Source organism: Echinococcus granulosus (genome assembly GCF_000524195.1).
Source record: "Echinococcus granulosus chromosome Unknown EG_S00097, whole genome shotgun sequence".
Taxonomy (NCBI): domain Eukaryota; kingdom Metazoa; phylum Platyhelminthes; class Cestoda; order Cyclophyllidea; family Taeniidae; genus Echinococcus; species Echinococcus granulosus.
Window position 1 is genome coordinate 217,290 of NW_020170477.1, and position 26,356 is coordinate 243,645.

Genomic DNA, 26,356 nt, shown 5'->3' on the forward strand with positions numbered 1-26,356 from the left:
AAATTTGGTGAATAGAACCCAGGGAGATATGGATGAACAGCCCTGAAGTGAGAACAAAGTGATAAAGAGAAGCTGACAAGAAATCCCACCTTCACGAAGCTATTTTGGGCATCTTCCTTTATTAAATGACTGCTTGTAGGTCAGTGCTCTTACTACTGGCGGTGGGCATTCGTGGTGACCTGCACATTCCTCTTGCCTAATGCAAATCCAAAACAGGACGAAAATCTTCATGCCCAGTAGAATTACCAAGACAGATAAGTGATCCTACAGTCAAGTCTCTCCCCATTTACATGGAATTTTGGTGACTAGTGCAGTTAATTCGCGGGTGCTTCTCTTTACAGCACCGACTACGTTAAGGTGACCGGTGCGAGAGATTGACAAAGGAGACCACCGATGACGCCACTCAAAAGAAGCAAGGCAGGCGATATATGCTTCACCTATTTGTTTAACTCTTCGTATTGGTGTCACTGCTACTTAAGGCTTGGCCTTTGTGCTTCCTCTGGGCGGCATGGCCCTTGGACCATGTCAGTGGCGCCCCCAGCCAATCTCTACGTCGAAACTATGACTTCTATCATCTTCAATAAAGACTCGGAGCACTACAGGTGCTAATATTTTCTATACCTAAATTTCCTTTCATCTATTGTGTTGCCCGTTTATTGAGTCGTTTTTAAATTCGTATCTAGTGAATACAGTAAGTTAAATTTCGCATTAATGAATGCAAAGCAGCAATACCAGTAAAAACCTACCACTTTATTGGTTTAGCATCTGTGTGTGAGAAGACTACTTCCCCTAGGATCTACGTGGTAGTGCTAAAAACTACCCCCATCATGACCTAGTGACCAGAGTAGGCACATTTTAGTGGACCTTATAGTTACCCTCAAATAATATTTAAAGGAGTAGCTTACGACTAATTTAAATATTTCGTTCAATGGGTAAACTACGTCCGATACATCGTTCAATGTCTACTCACCTCCAGGGAATCAGCATTTAACCACTCGCAGTATTTTGATATGAAATTTTTAGAATCGTAGTTAGGTGGTGTGCCAATTGTTGCAAGGAGCCCTATTATATCCACTTCTAAGGCCGCATTATTTCCCCACCTTGTCTCGTCCACCATAGAACACAAAGTCACTTTTAATGCCAACGACTTGTATATAGTCATGCAATGCATCCCCTATCTAAACTAAGAGATTGTTTAGGCGGTTTTTTTAATCCACTTATAGACATAACTTTTCACATTGCTGCGTCAAAGTCAATCAAGAAAGGATCGCTTTGGGAGAAGTATGGATAACATTAAATAAAATTATTATCACTTTGGTACAGTTAAGTTCAGGTTTCTAGGTGGGAATAGAAATAGCAAATAATATTTTTGTTGAGGGTTTTGTTATTTCGTGGAAATTACCAAAATTGTGTGCAGTGGTGTGCTTGAGGTATTTCATCGGGAATGGAACTCACACCATCATCCCTCGGCACGCAACGGGATGGACACCCAAAGTGTGTGGACAGTCAAACGTGGTCCTCAGTCAGGAGGTAGGTGATGAAAGCCGGCCGAAAACAAAAAAAAAAAAAAATAAGAAAAAATTTAAGGGCAAGTTGTGCAGTTTCATGACAAAGAAGAGAAGTGAAGGTCACATGCAGACTGCTGCAATCACAGTAAACTCATTAAGAATCGAGGCTTATTTTGGTCCACTCTCTTAATTTGGTTTTTAATGGAAGAAGACCTAAAGGCAAGGTGGGGTGGGGATTGAGCAAGTCGTATCACAAATGCCATTGACTCTGTTGCCAGCACGAGCGAAGAAGTGATGAGAGAGTATTTAGTGAATGTGAGCTTCTTGGCGTCGTTTATCACCTGCCCCTGGAGATGCGTCAGTGCCGGTAACCGTTGGTGTACCGGATTGATGCGTCGAAATTAGTTTCGACAATTGTACCATTTGAGGGGGGTTAGGTAGAGCAAAAGTCGTCGGCATTTCTGTTGCTGTGCTTTGGCATTGAGTTCCTGTAAGGTAACTTTTCAGTGTAGTTGTGCCATACTGAGACAACTGTGGTGGGCTTATTCGACCGGAAACTGCAATACTGGATTCACCCAAATGAGAGTGCGACTCAGGAAGAGTAGAATGTTGATGTGGAAGTCTTTGTGCCATGGCATGGCTTACAGAAACTGAGGAGGTGTGTGCAAAAGTCACCGTGTTTTGGCCAGGTTGATATTCACCGTTTTTACAGCGCGTATTGCTGGAGCGTGTAGCAATGCCCCGGTTGCCTTGAGCCCTTGGAGTGCGGCGTCGAAGCCATTCGTGGCGAAATGCTTCTCTGGGGGTTAGCCGATCCTCAGGCATCCATTGGAGGCACTGAGAAAGAAAATCTAAGAAGGCAGCATCCTCACGACCTTTGAGAGCCGATTTGAGGGATTTGGAACCCGGAATGTCTCGAAGTTTTCCTCGTTTAGTCTTACGTGGCCGAAGGATTACATTATTGTCCTCGTCAACCTCCATGCAGTACCGCGGACAACCATAGGTGATAGAGAAGAAATGCTTCATCCGACGACTCTGTTCGAGCAGTTTTTCTGGAGGCATTCCAAGCACTTCGAGAATGCAGGCAAGCTGATCACCTTCATCTTCACCGGGAAAAAGTGGAGAACCTCAAGAGATCAAATGTGCTCTTTAACCACTGGATTAGAGATGGTGAATGAAGAACTGGATTATAGCAAAGTGAGTAAATGTACATCACTGAATACCTAGCTGAGCAACTTGTCAAAGAAACCGTCTGGATAAGTGTCACTGCCTAGTCGATCATAAAATAAAGCAAGGGGAGTGCATGGTAAAATATGATGACCTACCAGTTAATAGCTCCGCAAGAATGCATCCGAAGCTCCAAATATCAATAGACGAGTTGTACTTGCAGCCAAGAATTACCTCAGGTGCACGATAAAATCGGGACTGAATGTAGGTATAAATGTTTTGATCCTCGAAACAGCTGGAACCAAAATCAATCACTTTAATGCCACTTCGACCCTGTTGCTTGAGAAGAATATTCTCGGGTTTCAAATCACAATGAATGATTTTATTTCGATGCAGCATGTCCAGGCAAACGAGGATGGAGTGGGCAAATTTCCGAACTAAGGGAAGGGGAAAGCCTTTGAATTCGTTCCTCTTAATCAACTCGTAGAGGTTAATGTTGAGCAACTCAAAGGTCATGCAAACGTGCTCGCGAAAGGTAAAGTGCTCTAGCAAATGTACAATGTTGCGACTGTTGTCCACATCCTGCTCCCGAAGCAATTCCAAAATGCGAATCTCCTCAGCCGCCTGTTTAGTGAAGCGCCGTTCATTACGCACCATTTTAAGACCAACAAACGTATTAGTTTTGTGATCGAATGCCTTCACCACTTGTCCAAAACTTCCCTTTCCAATAATTTTTAATACCTCGTATCGATATGCAATGTGATCATGAGCGGTGTGAAGGTAAGAACCATGATCATCGTCAAAGCCAAAGTTTGGACCACTGGCACATACCATTTGTCTTTTTTTGGCATTGTGCCCGATAAAGTAGACATGAGGATATTTGAGAATCTCAGTCATTTCGTAAGGTGTAAGTTTGGCTTTAAATTGTCGGATAGCCATTTGGGGTGTAATTCCCGAGGACGACAGACTTACTGACACTTGTCCATTCCACAAAGTTGTGCCTTTAACTTGAAGGTTGCAAAGAGGATGATTTGAACTTGGACGAATGTCAGCTGGATTGTTAATTTCAGTATCAACCTGTCTCCATGAACGACTTGAAATCTTTTGGCTCAGCATTGTTTCTGAAGAACCGCATCCGCCTTTGCTAAAGGACATCAGAGACATTTGCTTTTGATTGACTAATTGGACAGCTGAACCTCCATTAGCACAGTTCGCGTTGACAAAGTTAACGGATTGCTCGTTTTTCATAGCCTTTTGATTGTGACTAACATGCATTCGAGAATGCGGACATCTCTGATTAAGTAGTTGGGTTAAAGACGAGATAGTACATGGAGCCGGAGTTTGATTTTCATTTATCTTTACTGAACCCATTGACACTATTCCTTCTATGAATTTGAAAAAGAGGCCAAATTACTTGCAGAATAGAGAAGAGAGAGAAATCGAAATAATATTCTTTACTTGCTTGATAAATATAACTCCTGTAATTGAGACCGATGAGTCGATCGGGAAACTCCAAGAAAATCAATTCATTGAATTTAACACGGAAATTCAATAACGGTAGTGAAATCCTGTCCTCTGGATTTCCTACTAATTATGTGCAATTTTCATAGAGCAGCTAGCTAAAATGCAATAATTTCTAATGAGTAAATAATAAAGTTGAACCATAGAACTGAATGCGCACGTTAAACGGAATGAGTGAATTAAGTGTGAAAAGATTTGGAGATTTTGCCTCAAAATTTTAACCTAAAGTTCATTTGTGGTCAGAATAAAAAGTCAAAACTAATTCATTTACTGCTGTAAGACTCCGGTAGACTGCATAATTGTTAGACGTTAACAATCTGAACCAGGGCACTTTTTCCTAAAAGATAAGCCCTAAACTCAGACAAAATTCGGCAGACAATTTAGGACTAATAAGACAGTTTTAATTAAATTAAGTAGGATTGCAAAATATTACAAAATATAAAACATGTATTTGCAAGCAACAATTACTCAGGTCCACAATAAAGCATATTTTGTTCAGAATGCTTGAAACCGCTGAAAAGGGCAGATTAATAAAAAGTAATTAAGATACTTGAAACAAAACACCTATTTTTTTTCAAAAAGAGGTCATGTAAACCTGTTCTGAAGAGATATTATAGTAAGTTGTTCATTTTAAACACTCCGAAACATCTCAGGCGATTGGGTTGACATTTGGGTGTCGCTTCCTGCCGTTTTTGTTGTAAAACCACATTACGATTGCCGCATTATTTTTTTAGGTAACAGGATATATATTTCAAGATGAATGAATACATAACGAGGTCACTCCTTGAAAAATAACATAACAGCAAGTAATTTTAGTCCTTAATTGTTTGCAGTGTGAGACAATGATAAAAGCTCAGAATTATTCAGACAATTGAAAATCGGTAGTGATAATCTATTGTCGGATGGTGGAAATTCATGGGAAATCATCTCACATTGAGTGACATGAACACTATGCGGAGGATCGATTTGGGCGCTTGGCGAGTTAGCAACAGAAGCGTTTCCAATAAGGTCAGGACTGAAATAAACAACACCTGCATCAATATTTCTTTTTTAGAGAGGCAATATTTACATCTGTAGCAGTCAACGTTATCGCGAAAAAAAATTTAGTGGTTTGTTTGCTCAGTAAAGTGATGGTATAGTAAAGGAATGTTGGTTGACATATTAGTAAACGATTATAAGATTAAATTTGTCTGGAATGCCAAGTAACACCTTTTTCCTTAGTAGTAATGAAATTTTAATCATTTTGTACTCGCATTTAAACAGCGAGTGTTCTCATATGCCTCATTACACAAACCTGCCAAAGTATAGAATTATCTGAATTATCGAGGTCACACAACTATGAACATCCTTAGAGTCTTGAGCCTTTGGTAAAGTCGCAAAAGGCCACGATAACATAAAACGTATGATATTAGCAAGCCGATTGTCTGATATGCTACCGACTTTGCCTGAAATCCATACTGACTAGCGTAATTTCTGTGACAGATTCTGCGTTTGTCACTTTCCCTTTGGCCTTTATTCTCTTGGAACATGTAGATTGACTGTGTAGGAGAATTCTTCGTCAATAATATTATGAATAGGGTACAGTAGTCAGGGACACGCAAGTTTGAAGGATACTGCTTTCTCGGGATTCGTGTCCACTGACCTTTTCCCACCTAAAAGGTGCATTCAGGCCTTGTTGATGCGAAATGCTGACTTGGATACCCATAAGTGGGGATCGTGCTTTGATGAAATTCAACGACAACTTCTGGTATTGCCGAGTTTGAGGAAAATGTATTTCGACCATTCACTGATAGATTTTTTAACCATTAATAAAATGGGTCCTTGGTACTCCCCTTTTAAGCGGTCTCCGTACATGCCATTACCGGTAGTCTCCTTCCTTCTATTAGTGGGTAGAATTCATCTTCGTATCGGGGGGGTGGTATCCCTTTGTAGGGTGGGTAGTTTTGCTGTGATGAATAGGAATCGGTTGAGTACGAGTTGTGTATTGCAGATGATGTGGATTTTTGGCGGGATAACTTTCATCATTTGGATTGCATCCTTACTCCACGGATGATGGAACTCGCGGTGTACTTCAGGTGGCTGAATCAGCCTGTATAATTGTATTACGTCCCCTTCCCAATGGACGTTAGTCTAGCTGTTTTTGCTGTAATATTTCTCCTGCTTGATATATTGCACAGTCGTGTTTGTTCAAATGCGATGTTGAAAATTTGTCTTATCCCTCCTATCAGTCGCAGAACGGGCCTTGAGGCATTGCTAGTTGCTACTTTCATGTTTGGTAAGGGAATAGCAGAAAGTGCTCTCATTTTACGACCTGTGAACATCTTCAAAGGTAATTTGTCAGTCGGTGTATGAAATGTAGCCCCATAAGCGGAGAGGACCCTTCCTAGGCTCAATTTCCGCAACTGGTCCTCAATACAAGGCACCTGCATTGTCATAATTATTTCCTTTCCCATACCGTTGTGTGTAATCGTATTGCTGCAGTTCCTCGTACCAGCGTGCGGTCTATTTCCATTCGTTTTAACCAGGTGAGCGACTGATCCGTTCAGTATCTACTCATGATGATGACAGTGAACAGCCCATGTTGCTTTGCACTGTTTTGTCCCACTTTTTGTAGAGTTTAGTACCCGCGTCGATAATGGGGCGTTCCCTTTCTTCTTTGTCCCCTTGTGAAATCACAATGCTTAAGACTATACCGCTAGCGTCGCTATACAGAACGAATGGTGGCTGGAATGCTTGATTTGAAGATTGGTAATGCTAGAATCAGAGCGTAGCTGAGTATTCGCTTCAGTTTTTTGGACCCTTTATCATTTTCCTTCTCCCACCTAAACTTTTTTGTTGTCTGCTTTTCCGCCAATTTATGCAGCGGATTTGCTGAATTAGAGCAATCTTCAACCTGTTAAACGCCTAATTAGTTGTTGTTGGCCAGGTCCTCACTTGCCTTGTGCGATCTTCTGTAACTGCCATCCGTCTGTCGAGATTTTATGTTCCAGGAAGTTGAATGACCACCGGAGGAATCGACATTTCCTTGAGTTCAAGGTGAAACCTGCGTCTCGCAATTGGTCGGACACTAGTCTTTGATTGGTGTTATACCCTCGAATATTTTTACCAGAGACGTTTATCTGAAGTTACATCAGGTGTTGGAAGGTGACCACTGAGTTGCAGAATCTTAAAGTCATTGTCTGGAATTAATAAAGCCCTTTTGACAAGATAAAATCTATCTTCTCTCCGGTTCTGCCACTTCTACTTGCCTGTATCATGTTTTTGAGTCCAGTGTGGAGAGCATTTAGCAAATCGTCGGTGTGGGCTAGTGGAAAGGCGTCTGTGTTACTCATGGGTATAGCTGCATCCTCGAAAGGGGCGTGGAAAATGCCATAGACATCACACACTGGTAGCGAGAGGGCTGTATCGGCTTTAGTCTTCATGGGGCAAGAAGGTACCTCCAGCAAAACAAGATGGCTTTGTTGTTTCTAAGAAAAACAGCCTTAAGGAAAAATTGCTTGAATCTTCTTCCAGTATTCCTAGAGCTTGCAAGAATAAGTGGGAGCCATTTATAGGAAGAGAATAGGGAAAATGAACACACCTCACTTTACATTATATTGTAAACGATGCATCGCCGTTACTACAATAACCCTGCTGGTTATCAGGAATCATCCTTGATAGAAAGTTCATTGCTCATCCCCAAGACCGCAAAATCTATGAGCCCCCTCAAATACAAATCACATTCTGGTGTTCAAATGACCCCAATTTAGCAGCAAAGTGATTGCAATTCGAACAAAAGGCAACACCAACATTGAACATCCAACACTCGGGCGCGAGATTTACTCTCGACTACAAAAACTAATTTTAAATTGCCTCGAGTCTACAATACAACCAACATTCGCTACAACTTCTATGCAACATCTAGGTGGAAGGTGAAGGGAATAACACAAATTTTTATTGTACAATCGATACTAGCATAGAAGGTGAAGTAAACTACACAATGGGAGAGCGTGCGGTGTCCATAGGAGCAGGCACAATGGAAAGAGGACACATAGATACCTGAACTAGCAGTACTGGCACCAGCACATTGCATTACTGCATACTACCAGGGTGAGAAAGCGGATCTACAAAGGAAGACATAGGCGATGTGAAAAGCGATTCAGTTCCGTGTCATCTTATGCATAAGGGTTATGTCTCTTCCAAGGCCGATGCATTGGAGGCACACATCCAACTGGCAGAATCAATGAGTCCCAAGACTTACCCGCACCACGACCCATGTGTCCTGCCGAGTCGGAATGAGGAGGTGGCGGTGGATGTGGGGGATGATGACCAGGATAGGGCGATTGGGGAGGTACACTGTAAGGACTATACTGTGGAGCCTGTGCAGGCATATACGACTGCCTCTGTTGAGGCGGTACCTGTTCATACAGGCTTGAGGGATGCACTGGGACAGACTGTTGATAGTCAACTCTGCCGGCAGTAGCAAGAGGAGGAGAAGCACACACAGTGGTGGGCATTGGCTGCCGCAACCTCGAATATGAAGGCGGCGTAAAACCGACATTGTAATGCGTTGGCTGACTCTCTGAGATCAAATACTGCGCAGGACAGTCAGGGTAACTACTAACACCATCACCGCCACCACCACTGACAACTTCGGCATCTCCTGAGTAACAGCCACTAGTGGAAGCCGAATCTGAGGCCACATTGGTCGAGGCATCGTCCTGATGTGACTTTGACAGAGTTTGCGGAGGAACTGGTCCCGTTGGAGACTGGTGATGCGCCTGCGTCGCATAGAACTGCTGCAGTGGCTTTGGCTGTGGTGCCTGTTGATGTACCTCAGCTGGGGACGGAGAAGGGTGGTACTGATGCTCCGTCTCGAATTGGGCCTGACCTACATATCGCGACATCAAAACACACACTACAATGCACGCCAATTCACAGGGAAAAATCCTATGCACAACGGAGAATTATTTTAAGGAGAAATTATCAGATGCTGCCTACCCATGGAATGAGACATTAATTGCTCCTGATGTTGGTCCTGCATTCTAGGCGCGTATGCCATCGGCGGTGGCAGTGGCGGCGGAGCTGACATTTCTTCAGCTACCTCCATTGAAGGCTGTTGTTGTTGCTGCGGCTGCTGCTGTGGAATGAAACGCGGCCGATCTTTGCTAGCACCGACACCTACGACCCGACTGAAGATGACAGGTGGTTCGAAACCCGCCTCTTCCATGCCGGAGGATGGTGTTGCAATCGAAGCGGAGGAGGACTTGACCGGTGTTGATGGTTGTGACTGTGCTTGAGCCTGAAGTGGATGGCATGAAATTCGTTGCTACAATGATGGAATGGTATTTGATGACTGGTTTAATGAAAGATCAGCATGCCAGAGATAACACAAAGACTCACATGAGGAGACTCCATGATGGATGGAGTAGATGTGGCAAGTTGATAGGGTGGAGGAGGTGGATGGGGTGGAGCCTCCTGATGATGACTGGCAGGCGTCGACGAAGCAGGAAGAACAGGGGGTGAAGAGAGAGATAGTGGAATCGAGGTGTTGGAAGGCGAGACGACCACCGGAGGCGAGGTTGAGACTGCAGGCGATTGGACTACACTGCTAGTGGCGCTGCTGCCACGCGAAGTCATCTGTTGCAGCGCAAAGCCTGACTCAAAAGAGGGAGAGGCACGCGCAAACCCACTGGAGGAGTGATGTTGCTGAGGCGGTGGGGAGCCCGGGAAAAAGGCATTGCCTCCAGCGTTGCTACCACCACCGCTGCTCGCTGAAGTCGATAAAGGCGGTTGAGGTGTCGAATGAGACACACGAATTTGTTGTCGCGAATAAGAGTAGGAAGAACTCGCGTGTGAGTAGATTTTCTGCTGTTGTTGTTGTTGCTGGTGCAAATGCTGTAAATATGAAATAAGTGCAGTGGATGAAAACTTGTCCAAGTCCAAGTCATGTCGTGATGGAATAATTCACATTCTAATGCGAGAAAGCATGCGGTACTGTGAGGCTCTACGGTTGATCAAACATTTGGTTTTAAAAAAGAATCCCGGAATTAATTGCAAACCACCTGCTGCTGAGGTTGCTGAGGCTGAGCTGGTTGCGGCAGGGTGGAGACGGATTGTGCTTGCTGATGCTGTTGTTGGTAGGATGTAGTAGTAGGCGAACTGCTCACTATTGGTTGTTGTTGCTGTTGCTGAGCTGCAGCAGACAGCTTTCTTTGGTTCACCTTCTTTGCAAGGATTTCCCGTAGCTTCTGACGCTCCCTCTCACCCGGCGATGGACCCGCTGACTGTGAAATTGGCGGAGGTAGTGGCAGTGTTTGCGATTGTGAGACTGCGGGGGCTGGTGGATGCGGTGCAACATGAACTCCACCATATTGCTGCGGCATTGGTGTCGGCGGCTACAAAGGCGCAAAAATAAGCCCGAATGTGCTGCGCTAAACGAAGTAAGGTCCATAGCTAGTACGTGTCAGTCACAAATCTACATGCATGTGCTAATCTAGAAAGCGTTCAATGTTCGAGCTATACCTGCTGCATCATCGGCGTAGTTCCATAGGAAGGAGGTAGAGACCGCGGAGATGACATATAATGCTGTTGCTGGAAATGATGGTGATGCATCATCTCCTGCTGCTGTTGTTGTTGTTGTTGTTGTTGCTGTCTTTGCTGGTACAGGAGGTGCTGTTGATGTTGCTGTGTTGTAGGAGCAGGAGATAGGGGGGAGGGATGACCACCAGGTGACCAGCGTGGGTGCTGATGTGGCGAAGGTAGGGGCGACGTTACCCCCACGAAGCCCGATGGCGGCCATGTCGGTGGTGGTGGGGGTGGAGGAGGAGGAGGAGGAGGCGGAGGCGGAGGAGGAGGCGGAAGTGGCAAGTAAGCTCCCTGTTGTTGGACCAGTGTCGATGACGGTTGTGCCAACTATAAATGAACAGATGAGACAACTCCCAGTGATTCTGGGGAAATCTAAGTCATACATGTAGTCTAATTAGCGAAGAATAGAAGTAAATTATAGAATTGATTAAGTCAATACAATTTTGTATACGAATTTTAGTTTCTAACATCTTTAGGAGTTCGACTTTTTGATCCTAAACCAATTCTAGCCATTAATATCAAAGAAGCTGGAAGTACCATTGAGTGATCAGGAGTAGATGCTAGAGGTGTGTTCGCAGAAGTGAGGATTTGATGCTGATAAGGCGAAGACGACATCGCAGCAGGCGAGGAAGGCTCTGCAGTGTGAGAGGGTGGCGGTGGCAGAGAAGTAGGCCCACCTCTGCGCACACTCCCACCAAGCAATGAACTAGGAGATAGTGAAGGGGAAGGCTGCGAAGCAGACACAGAGGGAGGATCCCGAGCTTGCAGAGGTGGCTGGGGTAGAAAGAGTGTACTCGGCGGCCCCTGCACTTCCGTCACTTGGTCTTCTGATACAGCAACTGGTGTCGATGAAGATGGCCTTTGAATTGGCTGGTGTGAGGAAGGAACACTTCCAGAGGTCTCCATAGCAGCACGAACACTAACACCCACCTCTGAGGGTACCTAGAGAGGTTGCGATAGTTACAGGAAAAGGTGAAGTTCCACGCGAGCATTTAATATGCGGATATGAAAAATGAGAAATGGAAGGTTAAAGGGAACTTGAAAGTCGAGCTTACCATGGCCATAGACGTTTGATCGGATTCACTGGGGCGTTGGTCTCCAGGGTAAGTCGAAGTCTTTGGGAGTGGTGATTGACGTATGACTTGTGATGAGGGTGAGAGATGTGCTGGAGTTGGCGTAGAAGGAGGAAGCGTTTGTCCCTGCATTAACTGATGATGCGGAGAGGGACGCACCGGTTGTTGAAACGACTGCGAGTGACGCACAGACGTGGGTGATTGAGCGTAGTTTGAGAGAATTGGTGTGCCCCCACGGGCCTGCTCCAAACTACTACTTGAACTACGACCGCCGCTCGGAGTCGAACCAGGAGTACCCGGAGGAGGACAGCTGGGGGGAAAGGGGGGCGAGACATGGGAAATTGCACCACTTCCTGAGATGTGCAAAGGAATAGGTGCACCAATGGATGCTGCTGAACCACCACCAGTTTGCATCAACGGATGCTGGGTGTGGGTGTGAGATGGCTGAACGCCAGTCCCGACACCACTACTACTGCTGCTGCTGCCACCGCGAGGTGAAAGAGCATTCGAGCTAGCCCGAAACTGTGTCTTATTAGCACGTGCTTGATTCTACAAGAAATAACCGTTCTCATTAGGCGCAACACATTACCGCCTAAAAATTGTATATCATCAAAAAGATATGTGCTGAGTCTTACTACGAATTGTGAGCGGTTTTCTGAAGGCAAACGACGCCAGAGTTTTTGAATTTCACGAGCTCTGGCACGTGGATCAGGCCATTGGGTTTTCAGTTCTGGATGTACAATATTAGCGTAGAGAACTGGTGCAATAGTCGACCTGTCACCCAGCCGTTCTTCATCTTCCCACTTCTCGTAGTTGACGCGTCGATTGACCGGTCCAACAGCACCGCTGCCACCACTACCGGTCATACTGTCACCACCACCAACTGCGCCCTCCAGACAGCCTGCACCAGGGGCCACTTGTGTGAGTGGAATAGGAAGCATTGATGGGGCCATGCCTTCAGAGACTATTGGCTGTTCACCCCCGCCTCCTAACTGCATATCAACTGGTCGCCTGGGGCTCATGTCTACAGTGGAAATAAAACCTCTCAGTAAAGGCATTTATTCAATAATTTGTGAATTATCTGAGTCCATGAACAAAGCGCGACAGAGTATTCAAAGAATATGGAAATAAACCAAAAGACGCATTAGTACAGTGATAAGCTAATCGATAAAAACTAAATGCATACCCTGCCGCAGCATTGTTTTGAGTTGCTGATTTATAAGTATACCACCTTCAGAACCCATATGTGTAGGATCGTATGGGACGGGTAGCGGAGACTGTCGCGATTTTAGTGGCAGCGCTCCTGATCCACTTGATGGTGGCATAAGGCTCGGAGGCATTCCTCGATACACTGCTGCCGCCTGGAACCTCTGTTGCTGTTGCTGCTGGCTCGCTGTCATATAGGTCGTTTGCGATTGGAATTGAGCATACCTTTGCGGTAGAGGTTGTCTCCATCCCACAGGTGGCCTCGATCCTGGATAAGGTGGAGGTGGGGGTGGTTGTGGTACACTAGGATCTACCATAGCCCCAGAGAAATTCTGTTGCTGTTGAAGGTAAAACTGGGCGCGTTGTTGTTGCTGTTGTTGAGGCAGCATTCCTCGAGGAGGATACTGGGGGGTGCGAGGCGGGTAATTTGGAATCACAGACTGGCCCTCGCTCTGGAGAGGGAAGGGGGATGGTGCAGACACCTGAGTCTGCATTGGTTCCGCCTTGGAAAGTAGGCCAGGCTGGGGCGTCGGTGGTGGTGGGGGCGATGTGCCCTCGGAGGGGAGACCAACACTGCCGCCGCTTCCACCACCGCCGGTGGTTTCGAATTCAATCAGCTGCGATTCGATGTCTAGAGCACTCAATTCCGGCAGGAGTTGAGATTCTGGTTGAGACTGCTGAACTTGTGCAAGAGAGGTCGAATTAACAGACTGTTGTTGTGATGCCTGCTGCATATCCTGCGATCTTGGTGAGGGGATAGCCTGGCTTTCATCAGAAAATATTGGCCGACTTTGCAATTGCTGTTGTTGATAACTTACATCCGAAATTGACTGGTGAGAGGTAAAATCAAACTAGAATCAGTCAGCTAATGAAAGTGTTCCAAACAGTGAATATTGCTGGAAAAAAACATACCCTAGGCGGCGAGTCAGCGGTGGATTTTTGATCGGATGCGGAAACGAATTGTTGAGAGGGCCGTTGTGGTTGATCAGTAAAAGCGTTCATTGACAGAGAGCCCTGCGGAACGGAAAGACGTTGTTTCAGTGAAGATGACTCGCTGTATGTAGGGCCAGCAGTAATTGATGCACTCGAGGACACGGAAGCAGGACGTGTAGCGTCAGAAGTGCTGGCAAAGTTACCAGCCAAGTTCAAGAAGTCATCAACGAGCATGTAATCATTCACATCATCGAAGCCTGCAAAGGTAAAGTTAGATCTTAAAAGCAATTAAAAATGCAAGATGATTTGAATTGCAAGAAGCGTGTTGAAATATACTAGTTTGCAATTGGGAGGCAGATTCAACTGGGCGCGTTTGTAGCTTCGGTTTTGGAGTGGGCGATTGCAGCGGTCGAGATTTGGCAGCGTCGCCTCCCACATTGGTGGAAGTTGAGGGTACATTGAAGACCTCGTCCACTTCTTCCCTACCCTCTTCCTCAAAGCTGTCCATTGTACCCTCGTCCTCGCCGTACTCCTCCTCATCAGCGAGGGCATCTTCCTCCAAAAGGTCATCAGCGTTGGCTGCCGCACTCGCAGTGAAGGGCGACTCGCCGGACCAGAGATTTGTTCGACCGCTTGAGCACGGAATGGGCGAGGCCAAACCACTCCGTGGGCTCGCTATCTTCGAAGATTGGGCAGAACGACTCCAGGCATCAGTCTGTATAGAAATGAAGTCCAAGTTACATTCCACAGGCTTTTGATAGGATGAGAACCAACTAACCAGCCTTGATAAATCAGCAGTGATCCTATCGAGTACAGCTTTGAAACCTAGTCACTTGACTGAGGTGGATTCCTTCAACAAAGTGAGCAAAACTACGAATTAACTTGCAAGTTGCACGTCTCAAAATTTGAAAATAAACTCAACTATATATATGTCGTTAGCAAAATCTCCCACAGAAACCAAGTGGAATTGGAGTTGGAGACCTTCTACCGGCCACCAAGTTATCCAGACACTGAATCAACCGCAAAAATATGAGAAAACATTTAATTGTCAAAAAAGTGAGAAAAGGTATGATACTATTAAACCACTTGCTCCTCAGGTTTTACCGTCCGACTGCCAAAAATGCTGCGCAGGAAATCAACGCGAAATAATGAAAAAACTAACCATTCTCCTTAAGTTCGACGATTCTCCCAGTTGATATTGTTCACCAGAGGATATAGCTCCATTTCGACTTCCAGTCCCCACTTGGCAAGAGGTAGAGGGCTTGCGACGTCGTTTCTTCCCGATAACGGCAGCCATCGCGCCAGCTGCAGTGGCGTCACTGGAGGCCGAGGAGAGCAACTTATCACCGTAGAAAGCTTGCATCAGGTATTCAGGGTAGCTTTCCTCCAAATCAGACTTCTTCCTGTTGGGACGCCGCTTCTTGCCGATGAGCGGAGGTGCGCCTGGCACCTTTGGAGCACCCTGCACACCTGTTGATGCCAGCTGCGATTTCTTTGTCTGAAAGGCACCAAGTATTGCCAATTCCCAGACAAGTTTTTGCTGAGGTTGAAACAAACACAAATAAAGGTCAGCGTGTACAAATGGTGCGCGAGATACAGAAAGGTAAAGATACTGGGGAATAAGAAACCAGAGAATGACTGCTGTCATCGACATTTAATCAAGGGCAACTTAGTAAAACACATAACCATAGCACAGCTTTATTTATTTCCGAAGGATTTTTAGTGCAAAAAACTACATCCGTTAATTTGTTTTAAAATAATTTATACGTCGATAGGGTACAAGTGCCAGAATGTTTCTATTTCTTCAAAATGTGCATACAAACTTATCACCAAATGTCAAGGACATAAAACTCAATTTTTGCACTTATTAAGATATAATACTCCACTTTCCATTGTTTGCCAATGAGCTAGTTATTCATACGTCACATGCGGTTAGTTCAATCAGTTACATTTTCAACCACAGATTAAAAAAGAGACATTATTTATTTCCGGGAGATATAAACTTTCAAATGAACAAATCCTGCCTGATAAACACGTGAGGGCCTTGCGCGGAAGCCACCTACGCCAAGATTGAGGTGACGTCGCGATACCCCAGCGTTTGCCTTGGTTTTTTTGCTAGCTGAAGGTGCCTACAAGCAAAAAAAGAGCAACGAGAAGCCAAAGAAAGGGAAGAGAATGGGTAGATAACGTTACGAATTGACTGCAGCAGTACTCACGTTCATGATTGTAGCAGCAGCAACAGTGGCGACATTTGAGACCACAGAAGAGGAAGAATCGGTGGGGAGGAGAGAGGGAGCGGCACCGCCTGTTGCAGTGGAGCTCGAATCGCCAGTTGCACCACCGCCATGAACCGTGTCCTCCTCCGAGATCACACTTCGTGGTGACTTGGCTATCTCCCTGTAGATGGCTGATGTGAACTCCGAGTCGGCGTCTGCACCTGAGTGTTGGCTGATTTCTTCATCCATCTGCGCATAAGACAAATGGTAAAAAAAGTCAAACCAAATCAATAAATCTATTAATGACACCTTCCCAATCAAAAAAGCAATGCGGTATTAAATAGACAAGTGAGTGGACTGAAATGCCTAAGTAAACCTTAAGAACAAGAGGGTTTGTAGTATCAGACTCAAACTGCAGAACGAGTTACCATTTCAACTAAAATGCTTCAATACTAGTAAACGCCGTAAGTTTTACACCTACTGGAGTGTACACAGACGGCGGAGCAGTGTCCACAGCGGAATGGGCGTCTGGAGTAGCAGTTGCAGAAGCTTGAGGGTTTTTCTGGCGCGGAACAGCAGGTGGTCGCTTCGGCTGCCCTTTCACCATTGCTCTGCGGATCGTATTCAGACCAGTTCGACTAAGCACGACACCATCCATGAAAAATAACCTACAATGTGTGAAAAAAAAACAAGTCCGGCAAGGCTAGGAATTTACAGTCACCACACATTTTTCATGATGAATGTAAGAATTGGAGGCCAAAAAATAAGATATGAAGCTTTAATAATGGTGATAAATACAATGATGATGTCAAAAACGCACTTCGGATCAGGCGAATCCTGTTCGTCATCAGACCGTGTAGTCGAGGAGCCAGCTGATCCAAGTCCGGGTGGCTAAAGTAAGTAACACTGAGCTAGGTCGAAAATCCCTACCACTCAAAGTCATTACAGGATATCTCTCTCACCAGCCTCTCCCCAAAGTAAGGATCACCACCTTCAGATCGCCAGGTAGACAGAAAGGGGATAGAGGTATCATGTGTAGTACGAAAGTTCAACAACTATAAAGCACAGAAAAAAAGTATCCAATATACGATTAATTAGCGGTGAATGAAGATCCATGGCAGGTTCATACACAGACAACCACCACACGTGATATTAAAAGGGAAGACAAGGATGACTCACCTGTTGGTGACCCAACCCATAGGGAGATCCGTGCTCCCGACAGAGGGCACATGTGTACCCACCATCGACGACGAAATCAACTTCCTCTTCAGTGCGTATTTGATCACATCCAGCATGAGACCAACGTTCACATTCAGCACATTTAATCAGAAGATCACCATCATGGTAAGGCAGAGTGCAGGCAGGACAAGTGGTGGTAGAGGTACAGGGAGCGCACTGCGTATAGTTCGAGGACCATTCACAGTTGGTACCGGGCGATCGTCTACCGCATTGCAGACAGGAAACGCAGTTGGTACACTTCCAGTTACCCTGTAATGCAGTCAAAGAAATTATCTTGGAAAAGAGGTCACGGAAATACCGGTGCACTAACATGCGCACACATAGTGGAAACAATCAAACCACGCACATAGAGAAAAAAATTGACGGAATACCGGTCCTAACAATAGGTTCAGGCTTGTTACCTTTTACAAAACGTGGCTAATCAGAATTCAGTAACAACGAGCCATTTCGAAGTACCAAACATCTGATATCATTATGGAAGTTAAACGCGTTCGACTATTTCCGTCACAACCGAAGACTAATTGAAAATCTTGCAGCGCCCAAAAAAACGAGCCAGCCAAACTAAGCTCTGAGCAAAGGATAAACACAAAATGTGGGAGACATATAAGCATCTGGAGCGGACGAGAAGTAGCAAGCGACGCGGATGGAGGTGCACCATAAAGAGACGCCTACTGAGCCTATGCGACAACCAGAACTCTACCTCCAAACTTCTAAACCGTCGTCTACGGCAATGAGGAACCAAGGGGAGAAACTGTGCGTGGAGAGCAGCCAGTTTCGCACGGGCAGCTGGGGAATTGTCACCAGAAGCATCAGCACTGGAACTGCGCGTGACTGTGCCTACCTTGGGCACCTCCTTGAGGGGTGGATTGAGGCAGAAGGTGTGATAACTGATGTCGCAGTCATCACAGAGCAGAAGGAGGTTCTCATCCGTGGCTCGACCGCATCCCTCACAGATAGTGCACTCCAGGCAACGCCAGCCCTTCTCAAGCACGGTTCGAGAGACGCGACTCAAATCCCCACAAAAAATGTGGAAACATTGGCCGCACTGAGCACAGGGTATGATCGGATCAGGGCCAGTTCCAAAAGAACCACAGGTTGTACACATATCCTGCTCCAGCATAAAACGGTCGTCTTTGAGGCTAATCACCACCGTACTCGGATGGTCGTCCTTCTCGGAGCTGGACTTTGACTCGCACTACAAAGATAGGAAAGAAAACAAGTCATTCGCATTGAAACCACACAAACTCACATAAAATCGGTAAACTATGTAACAAAACTCGTGAGAAAAAAGTGAGAACATGGCATCAAAAAAACTAGATAATACGAAGTTCTAGGAAGGCATTTGATTACCTCCTGAGGCATAATCCAAAAGGTAGATCAGGCTAAAAAGTTCCAGGCTATCAAATGAAACGAGCTCTCCAGAGAAGAAAATAAGCCTTAAGCAGTACACTTTCAGTAGGTTGAATTCCCTCAGACCACGCACGTTACTGGCAATGATAGCACCATCAACCTAATGCGCTGACCGTGACAAAATTTTGTCAGAATGAGAGGTGCTCTCTCGCTCTCTCTCCGGGTTGATTACACGTTCGTTCACGCATGTTATCTTGCGTTAGCCATCGAGACCAATCAAACAGCGACTATTGATCAAGGTCACACGTCTGCACGCGAAGTTGAGACGAGGTTAGATGGTGCGGAGCACACCTAGGGGCGCGGCTCCTCCCTCAGTCAGCAAATGGAAACTACGCGTATAATAGAGTAAGTAGTGATCAATTGGATTTTGCTAGCATTCTATTGGTATTCTTTTTTGAACCAAGAAACAAAACAAACAAACAAGCAAACACATTACGCAATTTAATTGACAAAGGGGAGCCGAAAAAGGGAGGGGTCTGGCTTATGCTATCCATCTGTATATTTAAATGAGCCGCGGAGTATAGCTAAGAAGCTGCAAATCTAATCTTTTTAATTAAAAAGAAGATATTGGAGATTCTGAGGGGAGAAACAACAGTAAACAAATGTAACAAAAACTATTGTGGTGGAGTGAGAGTGAAGTAATTTACTTTGACTGTCCAGCAGTTCCGATTGTCAATGTAGCGAACAAATCGTACCTAAGGGGAGGGGGTGAGTGAAACAAAGTAAAATGTAAAACACACGACTTGCTAGCTAGGCGTCAACTAAGACAATCAACCGAACAAAAACAAGAAAACACGGATACATTTTCAGAATCCGGCGAGCAGTGAGAGAGGAGATGCTGCTGTTTCCTGTCTATCTTGCTTGGACGTCCACGTTTTTTGAAGCGTAGTGTCAGAGTCAACGGGGGATCGCGACTAAAATGATGTGCTGAATGTTTGGACTCCGTTTGGATTAAGTGTATCGGTGGGATAAACGCGCCAGGTGAAGGCGATTGTGGATGCACTTTCTCATGACTCGGAGGGAGCATACGCGACTGTGGGATAATTTTAATCACATCCTGAAAGAGTCCGCAGTAAAGAGAAGACGTCCTGGTTTGAAAATACAGATTGAAAAGCCATGGGTTAGTTGGCAGGAGACTTACAGCAACGGCCTTGCGATTCTTTGAGCGTCGAGAGCGTGTCCCACCACCACTGGCCAAATTGGCCATGGCATTGCTCAAGGAACGCTTGGCATTCACTGTCTTCGCAATCTGAGGCTTTGATGAAGTGAAGTAAGGGTTCAGCGTCGTTGGAACATTGCTGGAGAGCTGCAGACATGAAAAATTACTTGAACAAGTCTTTAGCGACACTTGACAAAATACACCAGCCGACCAGACAATTGACCTTACAGGAGTGAAAATCCTAACAGCAACCGATTACAAAAATGAATATGAATTTTGTTACTTCTAAGTGGTTTTAGTAGTCAGATCCGCGTATATGGAATGGAGGTTTCCAGCTCAAATGTAAGCGCGTCCAAATAACTAAAACGAACAATTTTACCATACTGCGTAAAAAGACATTAGGGAATTCAAAATTAGTCTTTTTTGAACTTCAAACCAAATACGCGAGGTAGTTTTAATTTTTAATTGCTGTGAAGATAATATCAATGCTATTTCAAGTAAGCTCTTTTTGAGCCATCTTAAATAGGCTTTTGAAAATGAGTTCCGTCGTGGAACCCATGGCGCGTGAGCAGTCCCAAAACGAATTGCAGAAAGAGAACCGTTAGAAATGCCAAAGGGGTACCTGAAAATCCATTTAACAGCCGTCGCATACATTAGAACTTATACCTCTGAAGCTCTTACCGTAACACTCGAGGCTTTTTGCGACCAGATCAAGCTCCCTTTAAGATTACAAAATTCCCGTCGATAGTTCAAGCGGCCTGCCTACTCAATCGCACAAAGCAACCCATTGACTAGAGAAGAAACACAACAAACGTACCTTCGAGAGAGGTTTGCACGAATCGTTATGGTCCAGTTTGATACTTTTCCTTGCCATTTCGCTCATGCTCGCCGAGACCGATTTGGACTTGGTTAGACTGCCTGGAGGCCGTCCCACTGCCCTGTGGGTGCGCATGGTCCCACTTCCCCCTGCTCCAACGCCGCGGGGAGATTTAAGCAGACTGACCGTAGGTGACACAAGGGAATCCGTGGTGAGAGAGCTCGTCTGCTTGCCTGGATCTGTCGTTGGGGTAGTGGAGGTGGAATCAGCATTGCCGCCGATGAATGATGGCCCTCTATTCGGCACGGTGACCGAGGAGGGGGGGACCTGGGGATGAAGATCGTCTGCAAGGGAGGGACTGGCGCTAGCGACAATTGAGTTAGCGTCACCCATGTCGCTACTGCCAGCACCACCAGCAAAGGGACTTGTACGAAGACTGGCAGTGGCCGAAAGGACCTACAATTAGAGGCAATCATGCACTGCAAGTTCAAAATTTGGCTTGACTTGTTGAATTGAGAAGTTCAAGCAATTCTACTAACAAACGTACATAAATGTTTTTTTTTCCTTTGTAGAAAAGCTATGCAATAAGGAAACATCAAGTAAATACTATAACTTCATTAATGACTACATAGAACCTTGTCTTTATAGTGAATATGTTGTGGTAAAATTTAGCGGCTTTGAACAATTGCCTCCACAAGGTCTGGTTTCTCAACGTACCTTTTCAACATAACACAAGGCAACTCATTTGCCTATTTATTTAAACAAGCAACCTCTTACAGGTAACAGTAAGTTAATGAAGCGTACAAGTTGCATAAAACGTCGAACAAGTGAGCGAGCGCAGAAAAACGGAGGCAGCAAATTCTCAAAAATACGCGAAAAAGTATATTTGTTTACCAGTGAAAAGTGATTAAAGACGAATGTGAGCATAGATGCAGAATACCTCACTGGGTGTAGCTGAATCCCGATTCCTACAGGAGGGACAGAAGTAGCTCCCGCCGCCGCAGCCGGTGGTGGTCTGAGAGCCTGCAGTATCATCGCTTCCCATAGCGCCACAACCGACAACGCCACCTCCTCCCGCGCCACCAGCGGGAGCAGTGCCGAGGGAGGGAGAGGATGAAGAGTGGGGGGAGGAGAGGGAGGACTGACCCACTGGATCACAATCGTAATGGACCATTCGTCGGCATCCGTTGCACCGACGACTCGGCCACACCAGCGGAGGATTTGGCGTTGCGGCCCCGCCCGAGCCTCCGTTCGACTTCGAAAAAGACTATAGCTCAAACCCTATGTAAATTTTGGTCCCACATACCAATCGTAGATGTATAAGGAACTGCTAAGAGTCCTCTTACAGAAGAAAGGCACGAAATCAGGCTAATGAACAGCATTAATATGAAAATATGGAAGAATGTGCGGAACCACTAATGAGACGTGTGGCTCGAACATGCTTTTGGGCGGCGTTGTTTGTATTAGTGGAGTAATATTTCAGAGGACTGGCGAGCATATACGTAAATATAAAAGTTATAAAGTAAAACCTACAGTGACACAGCATCGCCATGCACGTTCACAAACGGCACAGCAAGCGTTTTGACGTTTTCGGGTATGGAAGCATCGATCACATAGGGTATAGTTTGCATGCCATCGTATGGTAGGCTAGAGGCATTACAATAAGTAAGAATCAGAATTTAAGACAAAATATGAAGCAACAACCCGAACCTGTTCAAGGCTTTCCGTTTCTAGAGGAGCACCAAAACCCTTTGAAAAGAAGCGACGGAGACCACAATCCATACAAATGCGGCAACGTTCGCATTTAAAGCCGTTTTTGGGTATATTCGCAACAGGAGGCTTCAAACAGTATGTGTGAAAGCCTTTGTCGCAGACATCACAAATAACCATTTTTGTTTCGTCCTTGCTTTCACTGAACAAAAAGGCAATTTCAAACCAACAAAATGAACGAACCTGCAAATAAGACAAGTCTTGCATTCAGGACACTGCCATCCAACACGAACAGTTGTACTCAGCATCAGTGGTGGCTCAAGACAAGGATTGTGGAAGTGATTGCCGCAACTGGTACAAAAGATCATTTCCGTTACGTCATTCAGTCGACCACATACCAAACATGGAGTAACATTTTCCCCTAGACATGGTACAAGGTCCAAGTGAGAGGGACAAAATATTGTCAGAGTTTTAATCTCCTCAAAACAACCAGCGCCCACAGCACAAGGAAAGTGGAAACTTCGAGGACAACCTTCAGCCCGGCAGGAAATGCTGGCACCGAAGCGTCTACACAGTGCGCACTCCACTTTCATGGCCTTTACAGCGGCTTCCTCAACACCCTCAAAAGCCATCTATGGTAAAGAGGTAATTGGACCAAGAAGCACATACTTGGTCGTTCATTATAACTCCGTCCGACCACGAAGCACAGCAATGATGGGCGTATAGCCAACTTCCCTCCCCTCCTTCCCGTGGAGCACAGGCAATAAGCAAATTCTCCAGGACAAGCTTCTCACCAGATCCACCCGAAGATGGCCATCCAATTTCACGAAGCTCATCGATGTAACCGAAAGGTCTGCCTTCAGAGTCGGAGAAGGCATTTGGAAGGCCACTCAAAATGGGCTTACCGTCAGGTCTAGAGTATATAGAAGCCCATTTAAGATAACTTACTCTAAAATTTTACCCTCTTGCAGACGTCTACATGCATCTAATGCACAGTGATTACCAACCAAGTGGTCAGAAGGTGTAAGAGGTAGGTTTAGTGTGCAGAGAATAGATTGTTCAGAGGCTGCCTGATTCAGTTTCCATGACAGAGCTCGCCTGAGAGCTGGTGGGTGAGACTTCAGCTCCGTGTACCATTCCGGTAGACGCGAGGGGGAGCGTGATGTACGAAATCGGACAAGTTTGCCTTGGCCAAACTTGGCAGATGAGTCCATTCCACAAAACACGCATCGTGGCGACCCCAAGACGGAAGATGAAGCGTGTTTTCCATCGCAGTGTGGAGCCGGTGTGAAGTCCCTATCATCCATAGCTTAACACCGAACAAATTAAATGTCACGGTAATTCTGAACAAATAAACTTGCACTTGTGCTATTATTTCTCAGAACAGAACCACCAGAGCATAAAAATTAAGGCATTAAAATTAATACAAAAGGATGAACGAAGATAATAAGTCGAAGACAATGATGACTGTTATAGTCTCAAAACGTCCCAGAGAAAATAAAAGAATATAAGGAAACCATTGCAGGGGGACAAAACACCCTAAGACACCAAGCCACACTAATGCCTACTGAAAATGTCAGTCTTGGTGCTCAATGATGGATTAATCAAGTGAAAAATCAGGTAAAATTGATAAGCGGTTTGTGGATGAATACCCATTAATAAACCATCGCAAAAGTTAGGCAACATACGCCGCTAGCATTATCACCAAGAGCTAATCCAAACTTATTAGAAAGCTCTGTGTATGGCAAATGCATCACTAAAACACCCAAGATGCCGACATTACCTTATTACGCAACATCAAAAGGCGCGCCGCAATGGTCCGGGTGTTTTAAGGGACGCGCTTTTGAATTAAGGCTAGGAAGGATAAAAAACCACGAAACTACTAAGCATATGCATTCCTATACAAATCCTATTTTTAAACTTTATATCTGTAATCTGTATGCTTGCCTTATTTATTGTAAGGTTTTTCTTTTCTAATATTCATGGCATTATCGACGCAAATATAGGTTAAGCATATAAATCTGGCTCCATATTATATTTTTTGCACGAAATAAATACAGTAGGATGCAGTAATTGTTTTTAACACATTGAGGAGGCCATTGCGTGGACCTTTTTAGGTTCTATCAACGCGTAAGTTGATATTGCCCAAGTCTGCCCTGCTAACGGAATAAGCCACACACTACTACTGATACCGAACCCTTTTATATTTTACCTACTTTTATATGCTTCACCCAAAGCCCATCATATCAACCTCTTGTATCGGTTATCAAAACCTGGCACATAAAATATCTACCCGTGTAACAAACACCAGACGTTGGATTTCCTTGCATCTGAGAATGTATTTCATCCCAATGTTTAAGGTAGTGTAAACTATACTAGATGAGAAAGAGGTTTTAGCTTCGTTGTGTTCAGAACAATCCTCCACATTTAATGCAAATCGCCTGTTAATCGCCAGTCATGAGGACAGATTCAAGCCAATTTCGCAATGAGTTATGGCGTCCATTGTTCCTTTCCTTTTTATTCTCACTTCAGTGCTCTCCAGCCATTCATCTCTCTATCAACTTGGGAGGTGTCTCTAGTTGACTCAATTTCTCCGGGTGGTTGAAGTCTGCTTTCACTCGCTCTACTTGTAAATGGCTCTCCGAGAGAATATGGGATAGGGAGGATTGCCAAAGGTAGACGTTACTTTTATCTCTTCTATTAGTCCGCTGACTTATTCATCTCGACAGCTGGCCTTCTTCGGTCACGATAAGGCATCCAGGTGCAGAAACTAGGGTGTTTTTCCATTATGTCGGGTTAGCTTTCAGTTACAGTAGTCGCAGCTTTCTGCGTAATCTGTTACCAGCCGACATAATGATCAGATGGTTGTTAGCATGCTTCGAAGGTCATGCCGCATTGTCAAAGCACAATCTGCAGAAGCTGGTCTCCCCGCGAAATTAACACTACGGTTGCACAAAACGCTTTTTCTCTGTACAACTGACTGTATAGAATGCAACTAATGATGGATCATAAGGTCATTTCGGGTTAATTTGCATCTTCACATCCACACAATAAATGCACATTTGAAAAAATAATGGGTAGGGGAACAAAATTCGCACTAATGAAAATCACATATTTCTAGATCAGCGCGTTATACTCAAGCATATATTAACATGGGTGTTTCTCCAAATCAAAAAATCCAGACGCTGCTTATGAGTAGAAATTCGTATGATATGTATACCAGCACAACTACAGAGACCCAAGTCTTCTCTAAAATCGCGAGAAGTTTTCTGTATGGTTAAAAAATACATTAATGCGATGCAAAAATATTGAGGTTCTTTGGCATGGCTCGAAGGACATCTCGCCTAGTGGAGATACAATTTGGGAAGACCTAAGTGCCTGTCAAGTAGAACGCAAAATTAACGAACCCAGCAAAACATTGTGCAACCATGTTCGCTTTAAGAAATAAAATAATGATTGTTTTAGCTCCGAGTTCAAATACACGAATTCTTTAATTTCGCTTTGTAGAATTGCCTTCGAACCATTATGGTAGTGTAATGTATGGCTGCTTGTTTGCCCCTTTTGGGTAAGAAGTGGTCAGTTTGTACACCTCTCACGACTGAGTGGTCACTAATTGTCCCTGAGAAAAAAACCAGCTCAGATCTCTTGTAACCTCTCCCCTGTACACTCCCAGAGCACTTATCCAATAAAATGCCGCCCTCGAACAAGCCTACTCGTTGCAATGATGTGGAAGCAAGGGCGGGAGAGAAGTGCTGAACCTGGCACAACAGCTTTAACATTGGGGTTAACAGTAGCTCTAGTGTAATACGATAGTGGTTTATCCCTCGGTT

General features: G+C 45.0%; 2 protein-coding genes across 2 annotated transcripts; both read right to left on the minus strand. All coding sequences in view use genetic code 11, as the record gives it.

The window, feature by feature from the left end:
* Positions 1-1,814: 1,814 nt before the first annotated feature.
* Positions 1,815-3,830, minus strand: EGR_08153 (Dual specificity tyrosine-phosphorylation-regulated kinase; the record flags this gene model as incomplete). Its single annotated transcript, XM_024497402.1, has 2 exons — positions 1,815-2,611; positions 2,834-3,830. 2 exons carry the CDS (start codon positions 3,828-3,830, stop codon positions 1,815-1,817), a joined length of 1,794 nt encoding a protein of 597 aa, XP_024348198.1.
* Positions 3,831-8,267: 4,437 nt separating this feature from the next.
* EGR_08154 (Histone-lysine N-methyltransferase MLL3) lies at positions 8,268-24,856 on the minus strand (the record flags this gene model as incomplete). Its single annotated transcript, XM_024497403.1, has 29 exons — positions 8,268-8,299; positions 8,437-9,066; positions 9,177-9,477; positions 9,579-10,073; positions 10,241-10,573; positions 10,701-11,090; positions 11,301-11,705; positions 11,819-12,385; positions 12,472-12,860; positions 13,023-13,872; positions 13,955-14,232; positions 14,312-14,690; positions 15,138-15,515; positions 16,039-16,104; positions 16,192-16,440; positions 16,673-16,859; positions 17,012-17,082; positions 17,154-17,246; positions 17,371-17,679; positions 18,272-18,625; positions 19,643-19,897; positions 19,982-20,146; positions 20,817-21,272; positions 21,757-22,071; positions 22,527-22,728; positions 22,770-23,158; positions 23,196-23,439; positions 23,475-23,835; positions 24,820-24,856. The coding sequence occupies 29 exons, from the start codon at positions 24,854-24,856 to the stop codon at positions 8,268-8,270; spliced, it is 9,180 nt and encodes a 3,059-aa protein (XP_024348199.1).
* Positions 24,857-26,356: the final 1,500 nt, after the last annotated feature.